Genomic DNA, 21666 nt, shown 5'->3' on the forward strand with positions numbered 1-21666 from the left:
CAAAGGTAATACTCAGCTGGTTGCTAACTTTTCACCTTAAGTTAGTTAGAATGAGTGTTAAATGATCTGCCTCCATTTTCAGTCAGCAGGTGTTTATTATTTGGGTCTTTAATAAAAATCATGTACTAGGCACATTGTTTACCTTTCTAGCTTTTTCCTAATTGCTGTTATTTAATGTCAATCATAACAATGTATGCGGTGTGCCCTGTGATATGGACAGCTGATACTCTTTATGTAAGGAATTAAAGAAATTTAATTTATCCATAGAAAGTCCTCTCTTTGTGTCTCTGAAAGGGTGGCCTATCTGCCAAGCAGAATCCATCCCATGCTCGTAAAGGGTGCAAACAGAGCTATGAATACATTTGATGGATCTGACTGCATTTGGTCTGGAGGACAGCGTAGCATTAGTTAGAATTACAAAATATGATCTGGATGGTTTTGAAGAGGAGTCCCTTGTTTAGTTGAGTAAAGGTGGGGTTTTTTTTCTGAAAATCTGGCTGTGTAACTTTTAGGCATGAAGTCATCCCTCCCATCTCTTTTCGTAGAGTGGTTGCACTACAGTGCAAGCTGCTGTCAGAAAGAGCCCTTGGGGATGGATGAGCAGAAAGAACCCAGTGATATTCTGAAAGGCAGAATGGCAACTGCTGATATGTATGTGGGCTAAATGAGTTGTTTTTTCCCTGGGGCTTGGAAGTTAGCTGTTAATCCAGTTTGCTTTGGCATTCACCGTTTTTTTTTTTAGCTTAGTATGTTATAGATGGATGCATCAGCAGTGGGGCAAAAATCTCAATCAGATAAAAGGTTGTATTTGAGATTATCTGGCTGAGCCACAGTAGCTCTGCTTATTAATCAAGTATATTTAAAAAAATAAAAATAAAGGAATAATCAGTGGCTTTTGAGTCTAATGTAAACAAATCTTGTCTTCCATGCCCTGTAATGTGCAGCAGGTGTTTGGTGGATTAATTGGAATGCATTTCCAAACTGGGATATATTGAGTGCAATTGTTATACATTACACAGTAAGTTGGGTGTAATAATGGCCCTTAGGTAATGACTGTTCTTCCCTAAAGTACAGCTAGACATGAGTGAAAATGTCAAACATCTTTCACATGAAAGAAATTGAGCTGCAGATAAGGTTTATTTTTACTTCTGCTGCTGCAGTGTTACCAGATGGATAGTCTCATTTCTTTAAGATCCGCTTGGGGTGCATAAAGGATAATGGCATTACTGCTCTTCATGATGTTGGGCTCTCGTGATAGATACGATTTTGTGAAAAACTTACAGGTCCCGGAGCCCTAAAGTGTTTTTCCATCTTCTGCTTTTCCTCAGTGGCTGAGAAGACCAAAGAGCAAGTGTCTAATGTTGGGGGAGCTGTGGTGACAGGAGTGACAGCGGTGGCCCAGAAGACGGTGGAAGGAGCAGGGAACATTGCTGCAGCCACTGGCTTGGTGAAGAAGGATCAGTTGGCCAAACAGGTTTGTTTATTTACAGTCTTTTCCAGAAGAAAAAATGAACTATGAGTGGTCTCCCTGAACTGGGGGTCAGATGGAGTGTCAGTGGTATTGAATGCAGGATGATTTGTGTTACGTTAAACAAATGAACAGCAAAGAAAATGTCTACTGTTTATGGCTTGTATTTTGAGTGACTTGCAGGATTTGGGAACTTGAGTAGGATTGGGCATGGAACTTTGCTATTCTGAAAAGTCTTCGCAAATTTGGGTCATGGTTTAAAGTGTGATCTAGTGGCGATTCTGAACTCAGCAGCCTCTAGTGAGGGCCATCAGATGTAGGATGGCTGTACAGTTTCATGGAAAGATAACTATTTTTACAAATAACTCAGCATTGAAAAGCAACCTGCTTATCTGAAAGGTCAAACAGCAAATCTCAGGTTTACAATTTGTATCCTCTGCAGATGAACGAGCCAGAAGGGTGTGTGCACCAGTCCACTAACTGGTTAGATACATTGCATCTAAAGTCAAGATTTAGCAGGAGAGTTTTTTCTATTAATACAGTGACACTAACTCAAAAATGCCTCCAAACTGTTCTGAACTCTTCAGATTAACTTTGCTCTAGCTCATGCCATAAAGCACTCTGTAGATGTTTTTATTCCAGCACTGAAGTGAACATGAAGTATTTGCACAATATCAAGTGTTACTACAGTTTTGTTGCTGATACGCTGCAGTTAGTCTTCCACTTGCACTTGGTGAACAGTGACTACAGATAGCTGGTGGGAATGATGCTTTCCAAAACGTGTATAGTGTTGTTCAGAGGCAAAAGTAACCTAGAAGAGACAAGTGCTTCCTTTTGTGCTGTTTTGTGTGTGAACATTTAAGTATTACAAAAAAGTAGGATTATGAAGAATATTAGTATTTGCACAAAAATGTGGGCGCAATGGATTTAGCATGAAGAAGTTCTATGGTTTATCTTATTTCCAGTCCAGAGGAGCTGGTAAAATTGAATCCTTAAGAAGCCTTCCTTGTCCTTATCTGTTATTGAAGTATATTCCTGTCTGTCTGACAAATCCTATTGGTGCTTTAGTTTGGAAGGAAAAAAGGGTTGTTAGGTTGTGGTAGGCATTCAGTCAACTGTGATGAATTGATCTTGAAAACATCTCACAAGCAGTTTTGTTCTTTTTCAAAGCAGTTTTCCTGGGAGGGTTTTTAGTCCTATTTTGTTCAGCTAGAAGTAAAATGTTGCTCTTGATATGGCCATGATCCTTTGTATAAGCTATACTGTGGATTTACAAAATGAAGTTTAAATGCACTGCCAGGGGAATACATGAGTATGTCATGGCCAGAGTAGTCCATACCCTCAGCACAAAACTATGAAAGAGCTTTAGCAGAATATTCTTTTCATAGCTTTTCAAACACAGCGTCATAAGGATAATCATTGCTGTAATATGCAATTACCTACTTCAGTATTGACCATATCTAATATTTGTTATCTTAATATTAATATATAAGTATAGATCCTTATAATTACAAAGTATGAAGCAAATCTCTGACTTTCTGCTGACTTTCATTTAATTATGTTCTGTATATTGTAAAGCTTAAATATGAGTCATGATGGCTGTAACAGAATAAAATCACATCTGTGAAATGAAAGAACATCCATAATGTACATGCATATGATTCCACAGTCCTATAAATAGCATCATTATTCGGAACTGGTGCTTTGTTCTTTAGACACACAAAACCATTCATTTGATTCTTGGTACTGGCCTGTTTTGGACTGGGATACTTGGTCATCTATGCAGTGTGGCCATCTACCTGATTAGTATCTGTGGCTCACAGACTGCTCTGCACCCTGTCTCTTACTGGTTTTGCAAGTGATGAGTAGCCATTTCAAAAATGTTAACATCAAAATTGAATCATGTAAAGGTATCCTAAAACCTAGTATTTTTTGCATTCCTGTGCAGTTCAGAGGCACATGAGATGTTTTTCATGGATTTTCCAGGTAAACTGGCGGTTGGGTGGGGTCCAGGTGTGGGCATTCAGAATACCAGTGGGGAAACAGGGTGAGCCTTGCTGAAATAAGAGAAGGTGCCAACCAGGCATATGATTGAAATAACAATGTAACTTTGTGTATTTTATCTCTGTAAGGTTACATCTTTGAAGGCTGTGATATCTTTAGTCTACTCTAAACTGGGAATAAGAGACCGCGATGAGCAAATTTATTCCTTGAGCTTCAGCATGACTAGCCAGTGCCTTTGGCAGGTTATTCTTCCTGTGGGCATCTATTTGGAGTCTTCCTAAAGCAAATGTCTGTATATCCCACGTGCAAGATAAACACTTAACTTGCTTTCATAGTGTAAGCAAGTCATGGGATTTGATAGGGAATTGCATATGAAGCTTATCCATTGAAAGTGGATAGAAGCATGATTACAGATACAGACAGCTGAAAGGCAATAGCAAATAATCTGTTGTTTTAGTTGGCTTCTAAATTTGTGGCAAATTATTTCTTCCAGTTCACATGGACCTGCGTAATCAAGTCCAAATCCTCCAACTGAATGTAGCAAAGTGACCTCCTGAGGCCCCTCCCAACCTGAGTTATTCCTGTGAACTGCTATAAACTCAGCCTCCACACTGCTGGAGGAGTTCACTTATTTGCCATCAATTACAGGGTCAGGTACTGTGAAATAAATACAGAATCATACAATGTCTCAAGCGCGAAGGGACTCACAAGGATCATCAAGTCCAAGTCCCTGCACCTTGCTGGGATCAGCTGCTTCCAGATGTGTCTGGAAGCCTATCTGGGATCTGTTACTAATGATCTGTTCACCTGTGTGACAGCCTGCAGTCTTGCATGGTAACTGGCATTTTTCTTGTGCCGTGATGGAAATCTGGTTATGACTTTCAGCTAGCTGAAAGCACTCATGTTTCTTTATCTGTGGATACAACGATATTTAGGCAAAGGAAATTACTACACAGATTTTTGGTAAAATGCCTTCTCAAGAAGTTTGTCTAAGATTGCCTAGTGCAGCCTTTGATACCAGTGTGCTTTGAACCATGAAGCACAGGTTTAACCATGCAGCTGAGGCCAGGCTGGAGGGCTGCTGTCACACCACGCTGTCACCTCCCCACCCCACAGCCGGTGTAAGCAGGCAGTGCAGAGTGACAGCTGAGACGGGTGAATGAGAAGGCTGACTTGATAGTGCCCATGTGAGGACTCGCCAGCGGATTTATGCTTTGGCAGAAACTCACTGCTTAACACAGCAAGGGTAGTGGCAGTTAGCAGGCTTGAATTAATAATAAAAGGGTTCACATACTGCAAGCAGCATTTTAATAAATGCAAAACAACTCTGAGGATTATTTAGATTCCAGAAGTTCTTTCGTATGTTGCCAGCATGCATGTACTCACAAATTATTTCTAATGCATACTAGCATTTAGCATACAGCCGATTAAAAATGGGCTAACTCTTCATAAACTAGTTGTAAATTTGAGCCTAATTTTAAAAACTGGCTCATAATAATACTGTTATTTTACACACTGGGACTCTTTCTGGAAGCAGAAAATACATTGCTTCTCTCCTTCATGCTTTCTCCTCTCTGTTAAGAGAAGGTGATAAGCTGAGGTAGTGGGTTATACAGATGAAACATTTCTTTTGAATTTATTCTGTCCCTGTGTATGTTTTATTTCTGTGTACAGCGTGAGTGTGCTTCTAAATTAATGGAGTTTAAAAAAATATATATTAATGATGATTGCATTTGCTGTAGGAATGAGCATGGTTTCTTCCTGAGTTAAGAAAGCTGTGAAATCATTTGAATATTATACCTTCAGCTCAGCATGTTCATATAGAGGCATACTAGCTAGTGACTGTCTAGTATATAGCACTGCCTGAGAAGAAAATACGGATTACAAAGTTTATTATTTTGAGCTAGGTAATTCACTCATTGAAGTTCTTAACCTCACTAAATTAATGTCATTTAGTTCTCTAGCATCTCAAGAATAAATCAGTTGGTAAGTTCTATGATTTCCATGATGAGTAACTTCATGCTATTCTAGCACCAAAATCCCCAGTAGGCTGAAACCTCGAAGTACTTTGAGTACCATGCGAAGATCTTACTAAAGTAAATAGAGTAGCAGGTCTTGCCCTTGCCAAGTCTGGGATCTATATGGTTTGTGTTTGGTATCTATATGTGCTAAATCCTTTTTCTTTCTAGAGCGTCTCTTAATTTAACAAGGTTACGGTAAATAGTAGTGTAAATACAAACATAAAATTACAGCAGTAGATAACACGCAGGTAGATCATATCCTTACAGAGCAGGTAATATAGCTCATTGGTTTAATTACCAAGCTTTCAGAGGAAAAGACAGCTATGAGTGGGAAGACTGTCAATTTAGGCGTCAGGCATTGTTTTCCATAGACAGTATTATTTAACTTAAATGCCTTGCTCATTGCATTTAATATGAAAATTAATATAGACTAATGGAAGTGATACAGAAAGCAACTTTACTATATCTCCCCTGCCCCGCCTGTATTTCCTGAGACTTCTTAGAATTCAAACACTGTTCTATCATGAACATGCGGTGCAGTGGACCCCGCAGGTGTAGAGCATTTCTTGTCTTACTGCTTTTCTTGTCCAGAATAGCTAGTCTTATGAGCAGCTGAATTTGTCCATGGAGCATTATACATCGCTTAGAGCCAGGGTGAATCCACTTTGGGGATTCACCATAATCAAATATACCAATGTGTAGGAGCCTTTTTCATCCTTTTTACAGGGAAGCACCATGAGACATTATGCACTGCTGAGAATAAAGACATGATGAAACACCTTTTAATTTCGATGAGAGCAACTCAGTTTTGATTAAGACATCAAGTATCACAGTGTACTCCAGCCAGCTATTACTTGTTCATTTGGGCAATCTTACTGGGAGAAGGGATGCAAGCCCTGTAAGTGCCTCTGAAAATTTGTGTCTCTTTCAGTGGCAGAATGGAGGTTTCTTTTCTGCTTTGTTAAACACCTGGTTTTGAAATGCAAGAATCTTTCCAAGATTTCTGTTTTGTCTTGTTGCAAATTAAGATTGCTCAGTGTTTGAAAGTTTTAATTACCTACCACTTGTACTTTTTTTTTAAAAAAACAGAATATGAAATCTTTAGGTTTTGCACTTTACAGTTTGATTTAAAAAAAAAAATGCAGAGATCAGTTTAGAAATCCTTCTGTAGAAAACTTACACAGAAATAAGTAGAAACTTAGGATTGACATTTGATTTTTACTGAAGTTATCTTGGGTAGCAGTCCCCAAAGTTTAAATGCCTGACATTTAAGTTCCCTTCACTGTTTCAGTAGTCCCCTTGCTACCTGCATACAATATCAATGCCTTGCTTAGTACTTGAAAAAGCAATTTCTCATTTTTTCTCTGTTTATCTTTTTGAGATATATTTTGCATATTTTTGTTTCCTGTGGTGCCATAATACTGACGTGCCACATTGTGGTTTAATCCTGGCTGGCAACTAAGTACCATGCAGCCGCTTCACTGATGGCCACCTGCCCACACCGCAGAACGGCAGCCCCCAAAACCAGGACACACAGGGAAAATTCACGAAACTTTTAAGATACTTTTTTTCAGTGTATTTTTTTTGTAAATAAGGTTCTGGAAATAGCTCCAATAATGGCAAAATTTGGGTTTAGGTGGAACCATGCATTTGGATAGAATATGAATATCTCCTAGTTTTCTGACCATCAGTATACTATACAGGACACTCGGCTCATTCAAGGATCGCTGTTCCCCATCTTCTTTCCAGTCTAGGTGAGTCGATCTTGAAAAGCGTAGCTCAAAAACACAAAGGAAAAACTATGGAGGAGAGAGAGCCAATTTCCTTCTTCAGAAAGGGAATTAGGGAGTTTTTCCACCTTGCCATTACACTTTATGCTATTAGCCAGCTGAAGTCTCAAAAGGCTAATAGTCCCCAGCGAAAAGCAGGACAGTCACTGTGAGTTGCCTGAGACTTAAACTGTTCTTTTCTTGGAATAAGCAGGTGTGTTCATCTCCCCTAGAGTTTATTACGAGGAAAAAGTCAAAGCTTGAATTAAGTGAAGAAACTTTAGTAACATTCTGGAGTTGATGCTTTTCAGTAGACACTGTAGAGCAAGCAGGCTGCAGGGGTGCAGCAATATCTAGTTGCCTTCCTCAGCTACTTGTTGAAGTTTATGGCTTTAATAGAAGGTCACAGTAGAGAATGGGTAAGTTTATGATTAAATATATGTAATCTAGATGTCTAGCAAGCCTGCTGAGCAGCCAGAGGTCTAGCCCTCTACACTTGAGCCAAGCAGTGCCAGTTCTGCCTTGCAGTGCAATGCAGAGGGGTGGGATTTTTGGTGGTTCAGGGTGAGCCTGACCATGGCTGTGATGTGATACTAGATCTGTAGGAGCAATTACAGCAGTGGTTTGGAAAGCTTGCATACTGTGGTTTCTGGTAGGGGAACTAGCAGACAATAAATCTTCCTCAAGGAAGCCAAAGTGTTTTGGATGATTTGTAGGAGAAGGCCTGCTCAGGTAGTCAAAACTGGACATCAGTCAGACAATACTTGTTTTCAGATTTCTGTTTAAATCATAACATATGAAGAACCCATAGTCTGAGATAGGTTTTACTTTTCCCCGTACTGTTTTATTTCTTGAACTATGCATGTCAGAGATGCTGCAAAACATAAAGGATATTTAGCAGCAATTAGCGGATTCCTTTTTTCATGTATGTAGATGGATTGGGAGTGAAGGAATGAGGAGAGAGATTCCCTGGTAGGGAACCCACATATCTCAGGAGCTAAATCACAGAAGACCTCTCTTAAGAGAAGGCAGTTGTTAGCTGTTTCTTTGAATTTGTGACAGAATTGGGACTGTCACTGACATATCTCTTTGATTGTGGTGTAGCTGAACTGATTTATTTTGGTAGGGCCTTTCTTACTGGTCTCGGAATTAATGATGGTGTATTGTATTAAAACATCTGTAACAAATCAGTTCTGTAAATCTAATCCATGTTCTTGAAACAGGAACCTCTGATTCATTATAAATCATAAGGTGCCCATAGGCAGGTGATACTAAGGTTTTGAATCTGCTTTATGTAGGCAGTCAAATTTCCCCCTGGTGACAGTGCACATGTTTTTTTGGATGGGAAAGCTCAGGAATAGTCTTAGGTTGTACAGAGGCACAAATGTCAGTAGACTTGTGAAATTGCATTATGATCCTGTATGAATGCTCTCTGTTGGAATGCAAGTGGCTTTGAGTCAATGATTTGTGATTTGTTGCCAAAATAAATTCAACAGTTACGGTTGAAGCAATTTAATGCAGTTTCATTAGTAGAGTTCTGTTTTCATTTGGTGTTTCCACATGGGCAGATCCTAAATGTATAGCTTAGTACATGTTGATACTGCGTAACAGCTCTGTGAAGAACAGTACAAAGTGCTTGAAGCAGACTCAATGTTGACAAGTGATTTTATTTGGTGAAATGTGCTAATGATGCCCACAGAAAACAGGTTGATAAATAGGAAGGCCACAGAAATCATAAAGCCAGCAAGGAAATCCCGTGCTTTATTTCTGCTTTTGTTCTGCTTTATGATAAGATCTCAACTGTCACTTCCTTCTCAGCAAGTATGTGCATGTTCATGTAGCACTTCTGGACATGAGTAGCTTAATTTTATTTCACTCTGAACACCGCTATTTGAAATATTTAAAATTAGGCTAGGCAAGATAGAGATGTATATGCACAGAAAATAACAATCCTTGGGGGTGTGTGGGGGGGAACAGGGGGAGTTTCTGTGTTGAAGTGCTGGGGGCATTTTTGAATTGCAACCTGTGCTTGGCCTCCCTGGTTAGCAGAGAAAATGCCTGCTGTGGGGCATGTCGTCAGTGGTTTTTTTTTTTCTCAGAGGGCAAAATAGCAATATATAAAGGAAGACCATGTTTTCTGTGTCAGAGCATTTCTGTGCATTGACATCTCTGACTTAAGCAGGACTTGACTTGAGTCACAGGGGAAGAAAATGTGTGTGATAGTATCTAAATATCCTGGACGTTATTGCTCTTCATTAATTCAGGAACAAATATGATTTTAATGTAAAGGTCTTGTGAGTTTTCCTGGTTTCCTAATGGCTTTCATGCTGTGAGATAACATTTTAGTGCAGATTGATGTTCTGAGTCTACTTCCTGCTTCTGCTGCTGCTTCTTCTTCTTCACTATTTCTGGCCATAATGTATTCCTAATTACCTGTGAAGGAATTAAGTTGAGGAGCTTTTTGAGTGGCATCATATTGCTCTTTGTTTTCTAGCAATTTCTCAACCACAGATTTAGTTTTGACCCTGGAGAAATAAAGTACCTCCATCCTTAAACTGAACGTGTCTGTCTCCCTTGGTCTCCAAGAACAAGAATTGTTTGCTAACTGATAGAAGGGTGAATACAGTGTTCACTGGGAGCTGTTCATATGTTGTGATAATGAGATAATGTTTGTAACATTTACAAAGAGCAGAACACATTATTTTTTTTTTCATTTTTTTAACTGGTGAGGGAGAAGCAAAAGACGCTTCCCATCCTTTTACCAGGAGACTGACTTTTGTGTTTATTATTATAAGGGTTTGCTTCTCTGCAGTCTATGCTCTTTCTTCCATCTTGTGTTCTTTACTCCAGTCTCTCTTCCACATCCCATATCCTACATCTCCAATTTCTTTAACTAACCCAGTATGCCCCCATAGCATATTCCAGGCTGCTGTGTTTGTCTCCCCAGTGGATTGTACGGTTATTGCATTATGCAAGTCTCCCAGGCTAGTGTGGGACCAGTTCTGGTTCAGTGTCCCAGTCTTTCCTATGCATCCATCTGTGGGATTTCATGCACTACTCAAATGTAATTTTTTCCCCCCTGCTCTAAATAGTTGCCAATCCCATGTTAAATATTCAGGAAGGTGCTGCTTGCTAAGAGGAGTATGTTTTAAGTTTGGGGGTGATTCATATTCATGCCAACTATTCCTGTTCTTGCCCACTGTTGCGCAAAAGATTTGGCTGTTTCAGATGGGAAATAGTTTTATGTAACCCATGATAGTTGGGCAAACTTAATAGTGGCATATTTGTGCAACTCAAGGTACAGGTTTTATAAGCTTGCAGACATTACTGGGTTACAGTAATTGTGTCCTTAGCATCTTCTGCAATGTTTCAGTGTTCCTTTCCTCTGCTGGCCAAGATGAAGTGTGTAAGCCTTGGAAGGTAAGGAGCTTATATGTGATTTATTTAGTGCCTATCTGGAAGTAATTATCTCGAGGATCTGGGATGATAGCTATTGTCATTTGCCGATATTGTAGAAGCCAAACACTGCAGCTGGCAAGGTTTTTTAAGCTAGCAATGAAAGTTTATGGTGCTGGAGTGACATTTTGGCAAAGCACTGTGTATTTATGTGTATTTATGTCTGCCTGTATTCAGCAAAGCACTGCAATGGGATGCTTAATAGGTGCGAGTAGCAAACTGAGGTCCTGGATTGATTTGGTGATGAGGGTTGTATATACTTCAAAAGAATACAGGAGTGAAGTGTGGAGATAATACCTCTTTGTGGAGAAGTAAATTCATCTGTATTTTCAGAATATCAATCCTATGTCATCTCCCCAAAAAAACCCAACCCAACCACCCCCACCCCCCCTCCAACAACAACAAAAAACAACAACAAAAAAAAAAAAACAACCCAAAAAGTATAAACCCCACCTATAGGTTAAGAGGAGAGGGAAGAAGAAAAAAGGCAGGATGCCTTTATTAGGATCACCTAATTACTGGCCGTGTTGTTACTACTATTAGTAGAAAGGAAGTTTATATGAAAACTAGTGATAATTAGCAAATACCAGTAGCATATGATATACATAATTTTGGTGGCTATTTTGACCACTGATAGAACTTCCTAAAGAATCTGTGGGTTAATAGATAAAAGCTTACAAGCTTTTACATAACCTGCAAGGTCATGTACGCACAACCTGTGGGTGTCTGGGATTTTTTCAAAGCTGCTAGTACATAATGAAAGAGATGATCCATCTTTTCTACAATAAGCTGTCATTAAACTGTCTGGCTCCCAACTGCTTTCAGCCGTGTTAAATCTCTCCCTTAGAGAAACTTAAGTAGCCTGTGTAAGGATTATTGGCAATAATTTTTCAGTTTTTAAGTACTTGTCTCAAAGTATTTCAAAAGCTTCTGTGATATATCTGGAGACTGGAATTTGTTACTGGAGAAAGCTACATTGAATGTCTCAGAAATACATCTGAAAATTTAGATTGCAAACCTTTTTTTTTGCCAGTGCCTTGTCTAATGTGAAATATTCCCTGTGAGGAAACTGGAGGTGTAAGCTGCTAAAGTTGTCCTCTAAAAAAATACACTTTTGGAAGAGTGAAGCAGGCAGAGACCTGATTCTGAAATATATTAGGCATTGATTGCCCTCCAAGCTTTTGGTGTTAGCTTTCTGAGCTGTTTGCTGGTGCTTTGTTAGCACATGCCGTGGAGGTTTGCCAGGCTTGGGTCAGAAGAGTCAAAATGAAGCTCAAGATGAGGAGACACAGCCAATAAAGAACTTGTTTTGCCCTGCTTGGTAGGTTAGCTGCAAACAGAAAGAGGAGCAGTCTGTAACTGCGTTTCCTTCAGAAGCCCATAAACCAGGATTTGTGCCTTTGAAGCTGCTTAATCCCTCTGTCCCACCTCCCACTCCATCCTGTATGGAAGGGGCATCACTGAAAGCAGCTGATACCTTGCCAGCATTATATCAGCCACACGTGTTTCTTCTCTGGGGCTGTGGGACAAAACAAAGGCTCTAGGCTCTTTTGGCTGACCTTTGGTATACCTCTTCATTGTGAAATGTAGTCCTTTCTTCATGTGCTATTTTATGTAAAGAAGACAGGCAGATTTTTTTATATTTTTTTTTCTAACTAATTCCCTGTGATGGTTTTAGGGCCCAAAGGGTGCACTCTGGTCTAGACAGACATGCATTGCCCTGGAGTGGTGTGAAAAATTCTATTAGGCTGTCAGGGTGAGTGTCATTCATGAGAAATGTTTTCTTATCCATAAAAACAGTATTTCTATCAGGCAGTGTCTATTCAAGCTGAAGAAGGGAAGATTCTGGTGGTTGAAACCAACTTATCATGTCCAGATAAAATTATTTTTAGAGTTAGAAATGCAAAATATGCTTGGGGAAGAAAATGACAAAGGCAACTGAGCTGGTAGAGAACACTTTGAAGACTTGGAGCTTCTGTTAATTTTGTGAAGGTGTTTAGGAGGGAGCTGGAAGCCATAAAACCTGTTAGCAGATGTAGTATCGAGAACTGACTATGAGCTTCTAATGTGAAGTACTTGTAATTAAGCTAATAATTGATGATCAGTGAATACTTTAAAGGTGTTGAAATGTTGAAATAATGTGGTTTAATTCTGAGTGTGTATGCAGTCACTGGCCAATTTGGTATAATTTATTTCAGTTTATAATGTGCACATGAAACAGTTATGCTTTGTCTAATTAATATACTTACGGCAATTAAAAATAACATTACACTGTGGTATCAAACGCTTTGGTTCATTAGTTGACACCCAGCATATCTTAGCCGTGTAAGAATTGCACTGTAAGATGCTTGTTTAACCCCTGTCTGCCTTAGCTAATGCTTTGTGAAGTTGATCTGAACAAATGTCTCTTTTCAGATCCGTAGTAGCATCACTTAATCGTTGGGTCACTTTTAATTTTGTATATGCGATATTTCATCTTACGAATACTTCAAGATATAACTGACAGAGTTCAGGTAGACACACTGTATGTAAATTATTTTGTAGAGGAAGATCAGAGATCAAAGAGAGTTGGAGGCTGAATTAATTTCCCTCACTGAAGAAAATTATTCTGAGAGGTCAGGAGAAGCATGACTGGAAAAGTGATGTAAATACAAATGTGTTTTGAATGGATCCTCAGGTGGAAGAATGATTTCCCCCTTCCTCATCCTACCATGGTCTTAGAAATTTGTCTGAAGAGCATTTACTGTGTTTGGTGCTGGGTCAATGCATTTAGCAGCTAAACAGTCTTCACTACCCACAGCACGGAGACAGGCCCTGTACTGCCCTGTTATAAGCAGGTATTTATTTGTGTAGCAGAACATTAAAGGGCGAGGGCAGGAGGGATTAGTGATGGCTGTTGTGATAAGAGTGTAGCACAGGGTTGTCAGACCAACAGGTGGAAGACAGAAACTTCTGCTAGAAGCTTTATGTCAGATGTTCCCTTTTGTTTGCTTGGAATTTATAGAACAGCTTCTTGAAATGAGGATTAATTTTTTCAAGCATCATTACTTCCAGTAAATTTCATCTGTTTACTTCTTAAAAAAAAAAAAAAAAAAAAGGAATAGCTATTCTAGTAGCTTTGAAGGAGGGTGTGTGTTCACATACACCTGACCTGCTGTCTAAACCAGGGTAGTGAACTTGCTTTTCACAGTCATCAGCATGTTTCCTTCATAGTCTATTTTTGGAAGGGGTGGTGTGCTCATCATTCACAGGAAAGGTAACAGATTTAGCAACGCTTCTTTCCACCTCCTACACACCATCTATGCATCTATGAGATGGGGCTTTTAAGTCTTGGTTCTCTTTGCAGGTTTTTTTTTCCTGAGCTTCATTTCAGATGTACGCTGTGTAATGTGGCTGGTTGGACTGCTGTAAACACCTGCTGTTGTCCAAACTGAGAAACAGAGGAGGGTGGGAGAAGTAGTGAAACCAGTTTTAAAAGCAAAGCTTAGGCCTTGCTTTGGAATCTATGTGGAGTGGTATAAATGCCTCGATGATAGCTAAGATGAGGGTAGTGGAATTGTTCATTCATCTTTTCCTGGCAGCTTTGTTCCTTGGCTTAGTTTTATGCCTCTAGATTTTGTGTGGTACGTAATGGGAAGGGAAGCAATGAAAGAGAAGCCTTTTCTGGCCTCCTGAAGGAGAATCACACTTGGCAATTCATCTTGGTGTGCAGGCTGTGAGAACATGGAGAGCTATTGGTCATACTTGAAATATGACAAATGAGTGTAGCTGGTCAAGTTGTCATCTCCATGTTACCATGTCCTACAGACTGTTAAGGACATATAGTTACTTCAAGTTTTGTCTGTGCATCCTGATTTAAAGTTTGCCTGAGAAAAAGGTAACTGTTTTGACCAGGACAGGCGGTGCTAAACCCAACCGAGCAACGTCCATTGACAAAATGCTGTTGAAGGCTGCTGACACATTTTGTTTCTGGTGGTAAGTCTTGTTAGCCTGGTGGTGTGTTCTTTGTGCTAATTGTTACAAAATCAAGCATGTAACTGTTATTTCAGGTGGATTAAGAAGTTAGTTGGTTGTTGCACTTTCTCTTTTAACCCTGTCACTGCTTCTCCCTGCAACTCTGAAATTTGTGCTACCACTATTAAACACCTCTATCTGCTCCACAATGCTTTTTATGCTTTACAGGGAGAAATCAGAAAATTACCCTTATGTCAAGTGTTATGTGTAAAGTTTGCAGGCTGTAATGTTAATTCCATGTCAGGATCTATTCCTGTTTTAAAAATTGTATGCAGATTTAGCCAAAGACTGGTCATAGCTGTGGATGATCTATCAAAGGCTGTCTTGATTTCAGGTTGAGGATGCACGGAGGATTAGGACCTGGTCAGAGTTGTCTCTGGAATGGTAATGTTTCAGGTCTTTAGGTTTTTAAACATTGATTTATTTCTTTTAAGTTTCTGAGAGAGAGAGAGACACAGAGAGAGAAAGCTCTTCCTTTCTCTTGAAAGTATGTGAATTGTTTAGGTGAATATGAGCAAGCCTGCTCAATGGTGTTTAGAGTAACTCTCTAGGCAGGGCTTGGCATTCACTGTCATATGTTTCTTTGTACCTTTGCCACCCCTTACCCATTTTAGCCTGCGGTAAGGGGAGAGTTGCTGCCCAAACTATCCTTTGCGGGAAGAGGCAGAAGGCAAGTAGCCTTAAATCTAGAAGCATGTGTTACTGTTGTAGGGCATGCAGCAACACGTTTCTCTCCCACCTGGTATTGATATCTCCTCTGAAATGCTCTGAGGATTTTCTCCAAGTCCTTTAGTTAACAAAAGTCTGTTTTGTGGAGAAAAAGCAGATGGTGGGGATGAGTTGGGTTTGGGAAAGATAGGAAGACTGGGTAGAGGAGGTCTGATGGTCAGGGAATGAGAGGGAGGTGGGAAAAGAATAGCCATGCATGAGAGACGGTAGCTCTTCGATTTTCCTGACATTCAAGCACCATGAGGCAACCTTTTAATCCTGTTTCCTTGAGGTATGGGACGTTGGCACAGAACTCTCCTTCCAGAAATTTCTGCTCCTGGGCTGCTGGGAATGGGGAAGAAAAGGCTTAGCCTGTGATATGGGATGTGCAATGTACCTTATACACTCAGGTGCTCATTTTTTGCCTGCAGAGTAGTGGCTTTGAAGTCTAGCTGCCCTGGAACTTGAATATTTCAATTGATGTTTTGCCTTTTTGATGAACATCAGCCATGAACATTAATCCTATGGGAGGAAGAGATTAAATTTCTGATTCTTTTTTTATAGCTGCTCTGCATTAGTCCTAATGTGGGTCCCACTGATAATCACCAGGAGACTTACTTGGATCAGAACTTGATCAGTGCTGACTGCTTTGGAACACCACAACCTAATGCTTAAAACTGGAGTTTTAGCTTGTTTTGACCTAGTTTAGAAAAGCAGGGCCTTCAAGTGATTGTTTTTCAGGGACACAGATTTGGTTAACATTTCAGCTTACCTAAAAGGACTTGTACCGAGTCCGTCTTGTCATGTCGTCTTTTACTGCTTTCCTGTCCTTCAGTGCCTGAAGCATATTTTGAGCTGTGCGTAGACCATCACATCGGCCCAAGGGTTGCTAGGTGCTGTGTTGCTGACATGTCACTACCTCACCTAATTGGTATCCCTTACACCAAGGAGAAAGAAGGTGATATCTTAGGTTCAACTAAGTCAAATTCTGAGGATCTGGTATTTCAGTGGGTTTGTATGCATGAAAGGAGGAGAAAAGTAATTTGCAAAGATTAATGAGTTTAAGAAAAATCTACAGCTATGTGCCTTGCAAGTGTTTATTAATTATCCAAATTAAAATAAAATCTGAATAGCTTCTAAAATTTCCAGTGAGTTAAATTCTGCTCATACTGGGCCTTAGGTCAGTTTTTCTTGCACTCTTGTGTCCTGTGGAGGTCTATCCTTTGATTTGCATGGGGTGCATAGTGTTTTACCAGCTATTTCATCAGTCTCGTGCAACATCATATCGTGCCGTTATCTTCTCTGCTCCGTTGATGTGATCTCTGTAGCCATCCCGAGGAAGTGGAGATGACCACCTTCTACTGGTTGACACTAACCTGCCCTTCACCAGGATGGCAAGGGGAGTGACTGTCCATTATTGGGCACAGTGCTGGCACTCAAAGGAAATGCCAAGAATTTCAACAATCTGTAAAGAATTTCCTTCTAAATGTTGTCTCTCTTACCCATTTTTACTGTTACAGGAGTGTTTGTTGTGTATATACCACAGCTGTAACCCTTTCTGCCCCTTGCGCCTCAGGTGGACTGGTAGGGAATCAGAACCGGATCGATGCTTTCCTGCTTTTCTTAAAACTTGTCAGCATACAGGTTGAGTGAGGCTTTATATTACCTTAATGCTCAGTTTCACTTATTTAAATCCATTCAAGGCTACCTTGCTTGCCCAAGTGTAAACAGGTACATATTTTTTTATCCAGGAGATACTGCAGATTTGGTTTGGCTAGAAATGTGTTTATTAAAATATAGTGATGGTCCAAGAGAAATAAGATCTTGGGTCAACTTCTGGGCTTTTCTTTACATTTAGCTGAGCATATCTGGCATTCAGGGGGGAAAACACACCTGTCATAGCATTTACTAAAGATTCTTTAAAAGGAAGAAAACTTGAAATAATTATAATTTTTGTTTTGACATGAACTGTCCGCTGCTTGCAAAAATCATTTCAAAGAGCTCTGTGTTACAATTTCTCATCTGTTATGTCCCTTATTGTAAGACTGTCATGTAATTTCAGACTGTGATATCTGAGATGCATTGGATTGTTCTGGGTTTTTTAAATGTCTTCTGGAGGGGAAGAAGGAGTTTGGCTGGCTCATCCCTAGACATTGTGGCCTGTCTGTCAAAACACCCAATTATCTGATCGTTGGCTCTCTTTGTTAGAAGAGCACACTGTGCTTTGACAAAATTTTGCTCTGCATGTGCCACAGTTTGAGACTGATTGGAGAGGTGGGGGCAAAGAAGTGCAGAAATACCAGTTTATCTTTGCATCAGAGGTCCTATCTTCCTTGCAATTCCTCACATGTTTTGGAGTAATTAACAGACGTTCAGAAGGTCTGTGAGTAGGATCCAAGCTATGCAAGCTCAGGAGTGAGGGAGCCTGACCAAGAAGCTCCTCTTTTGGCTAATAAATTAAACTTCGGCTCCCAGGAAGCACAGCCTACTTCAGTCCCAAAATCAAAGGGCAGGAGTCCAGACTCCAACACTTCCACGCTCTGTGGACTAGCACTGGGAGGACTTGGGACACACATTTGCCGGTGGGGTGTACGTGAGAGAGAATCGTTCACTGAAAAAACATGCTCATGCTTGAGTACATGCTTCTTGTGATTGTCTTTGTCCAGGAGTGCTAGACAGGTTTAATTGCTTTAATAAATTAATGTGAAAACTGGAAGTGCATCAAGGGTAAGACTCTTCTATTCTTCAGCCCCTCAGTAGTGCTCTGGTGAGCACGTAAACTGAACCGCAGTCACTGGAGCTGCTCAAGATGAAAGGAAGAGTTTCAGCATTCAATAGATGACTGCAGGAAAAGCAAGCAGAAGTGAATGGGCATATTGATAATAGGGAATAATCTAAATTACACACAGAGGTACATATGTAACTGATGAAGTGAAACGAGAGTATTTAGCATGATAGTACATTGTTTCATAGTTGTTCTGCTTACTAGTATGCTTTCTCAGCCACGTCTCAAAGCAGGCTGGCTACAAGGAGCGTATAGTTTCATTAAGCAGTCAGCCCTTGGGATATTTCTGTACAGATTTTTTTACCATTTTTTCTGGACTCAGTGTTCAGAACAATTGTGACTCATTTATGCTTAGTGTTTACTGTTGGAGCAATGCATGCTGCAGTGTTCAGATTTTTTTTAATAATCTCAACCATCACCTGGTAAAGTTATATATGACAAATATAGTAATTGTGCTTGACAAACAAAAAAACTGAGAGTTTTGCCACCAGTCATTATAGAATAATAATTAGAAGGAAGCCTCTAGAGGGTGAAAATAAATGGGATGTGTCATTTTTCTTGCTTTAAAATGTGACATGAAAATATTTTTTTCTTCTTTGTTGTTTTTATTGTTCTTGCATAGCGTCTTGAATGTGGTAGTCAGCATTAGTCATCTCAGCAGGTGCTCTTCCAGAGACATCAAGCAATAGGTGGATAACATCCAAATAGTACAGAGCAGCAAATAACAACATATTCTTACCATGCAAGAACAGTGTTGTGGCCTGTTAAATTCATCCCTTGATCCCATTTGATGTGTGTCTTTGGCTGCATGGGGAACGGCTGTTTTGAGCCTGTTAACTTTCCATTCTATCTTGTATCACTGTTTCTTTGATGAACCTAATACGTCTTCCAGATACAGACAAGAGGGTGAGGCTGATATGGTGGCAGCTGGGCAAAGGTGGCAGTTTAGTTTTCTTAGGTCTTTTGACAGTAAGTTTTTATCTCACTCTTTTCTCAGCCACCTCCTCGTAGACTGACACTCTTTGAGGGTGAAGGAAAGATGGAGCAAGACAGGAATGGATGATGATGTCAGTCAAACCTACTCAACAGAAAAAACTTGCCTTCCATTTATTTAGTGTTTGCTTTCTATTCAAGATTATTCTGGTCTTTGAGTACTTAATTATGCCATATAAACAGTTTTGGGTTTTGAGACTGTGTGGAGACTGGACATCTGAGATAATTTGGTTCATGGCCAGATTTCTTACTGAATACTCTATTCCACTTCTTGATCATCAATACTACTATAATTGTGATATTAGTAAAAAGATGAAGAAGTACGAAAGCCAGGGAGTAGGATGTTCTTGTCAGAGGGAAGAAAGTCTTTGGTTCTTCAGCTGTGAATATACAAAATAATGTTTGGTCAAGCATTGAAGTGCTTCACAATAATAAAAAAAAAAAAAACAACCAAAAACCAACCAAACAAACAAAAAAGCAGAAATGTGAGTTGTGCTATTGGATGGATTATTTAGACTGTCATGCATTTGTTTTCCTGCAGTATTATAGCATCAATATGCATTTAGTCTATGTGCTGTGGTCATTGATGGCATATACTGTCTTTGAAATTGCTTTCCCTTATGAAAGATCAGTTTATTTCTTATTCTGTATGCAGACTTCTTAACTCTGTAGTAAGTAATAATAATTTAGAACTATCCTGTCTTTTTTTTTTTTTTTTTTAATTCCCCCTGCTTTCCGTTCCTCTTTTCCCCACCCAAGCAATTTGGATCTTCACTGCCATATTCTCTGGAGTACAATAAGCTATTAGAGTCATCTTCAGCCTGACAAAGAAGTAGACAATTATTGTAAGGGGATGGGAGTTTTTGATCTGATACTAGGTAGGGCAATCGCAGGGCTGGTGACCTTTGGGGTCTCGAGCAGTTATTTTATGAGGACAGAATGGTAGAACACCCTGTATTCTAGTCTTTGTCCTTCATGTCCATCACTGGAAGGAAAGGGGTTTAGGCAGAAGTAGAACAGAGGAAAGGTTTTAGTTCCTGTGGAGTTTGGATTCTTTGAAAATTCTTCAGTCTTATTACTGGTAGCGATCAAGGATGGAGACACATTTGCAACAGGGAGGCGTTTCAGAAAAATAGACCTGCAGCTATTAAAATATTGGTGAGATGTGTGTAAAATTTTGCACCAAAGTAATGACATTTTTAATTTCAGAGTAAGACTTGTGCCTTGCTTATTTTTGCCATACCTTCTGGTGCATACTAATTCTATCATCCTTGTGATTTAAGTTTTATCTTAGTACTTGGGCTGCGTTTGAAGTGTTTCCTACCAGAACATATATTCAGTAGCACAAGATATGATAGCAGCACCATTCTATTTGTGTTTTTCTTGACAATGTCTGTCTTCTATGTCACATTATTTAGTCAGGATTGGCTCAAGTGCTACATATAAATGTCTATTTCTGTTTGAGAAGAGGATGGGAAACTGAATTGTGTTCAGTGCCAGTTAGTATTTAAAGATACAGTTAAAAAATGCATGATCAGACAGCCTGAACTGGCAACACCGAGCTCATACGTGTTTTGTTTTGCTCAGCCCAGACACGACAGATGTAGATGCTGCAGAAACAACTGGATTCGCTTGGTCTTACTGCATTTTAAAGACAGTGAGCACTGTTGAGTCCTAGTCAGTCTCTCAGCATTGACTGCATTAGCTTTTGAGACCAGTCCTTGTGGAGAATGGCTCACTTTCACTTTACCTCTCGCACAGCTGGGGAGGAGGATGCCTTGTGCCTTGATGGGTCACACTGAGGGGAGATGTGCACAGGCCAGTGTTGTCCTGAAGCTGACATGTTGGTACTTCTCTTTCTCCACCTCTCATCCTGGACCAGACCCACCACATTCCCCAATCCCAAGGGGCTGTCTTCTAAGCACCCACAGTGCTACCCTCAAACCCAGTATGAACTGCAATAAAAGCTTGGAAGTAGAACATGACATGGGTTTTAGTAATCTTTGGGTGAAGAATCCTGTGCTGTTGTCTGAAGTGCACTGTATCCTGAAGAGTGTAGTTTGGATGGATAGAGGGATATGGTTCTCCAGGCATTGTAGGTACACTGCTTTTTTGCTTTGGGAGTTTCTTGTGTTTTATGCAAGAAAAAAAAAAGTAACAGAAATGTGGCTTACTGGAATGGGATCCTCAAACATTTAAAAAAAATCATTAGTCCTTATACTCTGCAGAGCATGCGAATTATTTCAAAAGAACTTAAAAGCCAAATGTCACATTTCATCTTCAGAACAGATGCTTCTAGTCTATTGGAAATGTGAGAACAAGAAGCTTGGATTTCTCTTGCTGTTTGGGACGGAGAAGAAGATAAGCTACACTAATCAATCCAATTAGTAATATTGATGTCAGAGGTGGGAACCTGAATTGGCCAATTGTCTGCCAAATGTAGACATG

At 39.8% G+C, this 21666-nt stretch overlaps 1 protein-coding gene across 3 annotated transcripts in view; it reads left to right on the top strand.

The window, feature by feature from the left end:
* SNCA (synuclein alpha) overlaps positions 1–21666 on the top strand; it is a 70784-nt gene that overhangs the window by 16378 nt on the left and 32740 nt on the right. For all 3 annotated transcript variants that reach the window (XM_080401003.1, XM_080401004.1, XM_080401005.1), the window contains exon 4: positions 1329–1474. In XM_080401003.1, the coding sequence (XP_080257129.1) occupies positions 1329–1474 (146 nt within the window). The remainder of the gene's footprint in view (positions 1–1328; positions 1475–21666) is intronic.

The sequence above is a fragment of the Falco punctatus genome, assembly GCF_963210335.1.
Source record: "Falco punctatus genome assembly, chromosome: 1".
Taxonomy (NCBI): domain Eukaryota; kingdom Metazoa; phylum Chordata; class Aves; order Falconiformes; family Falconidae; genus Falco; species Falco punctatus.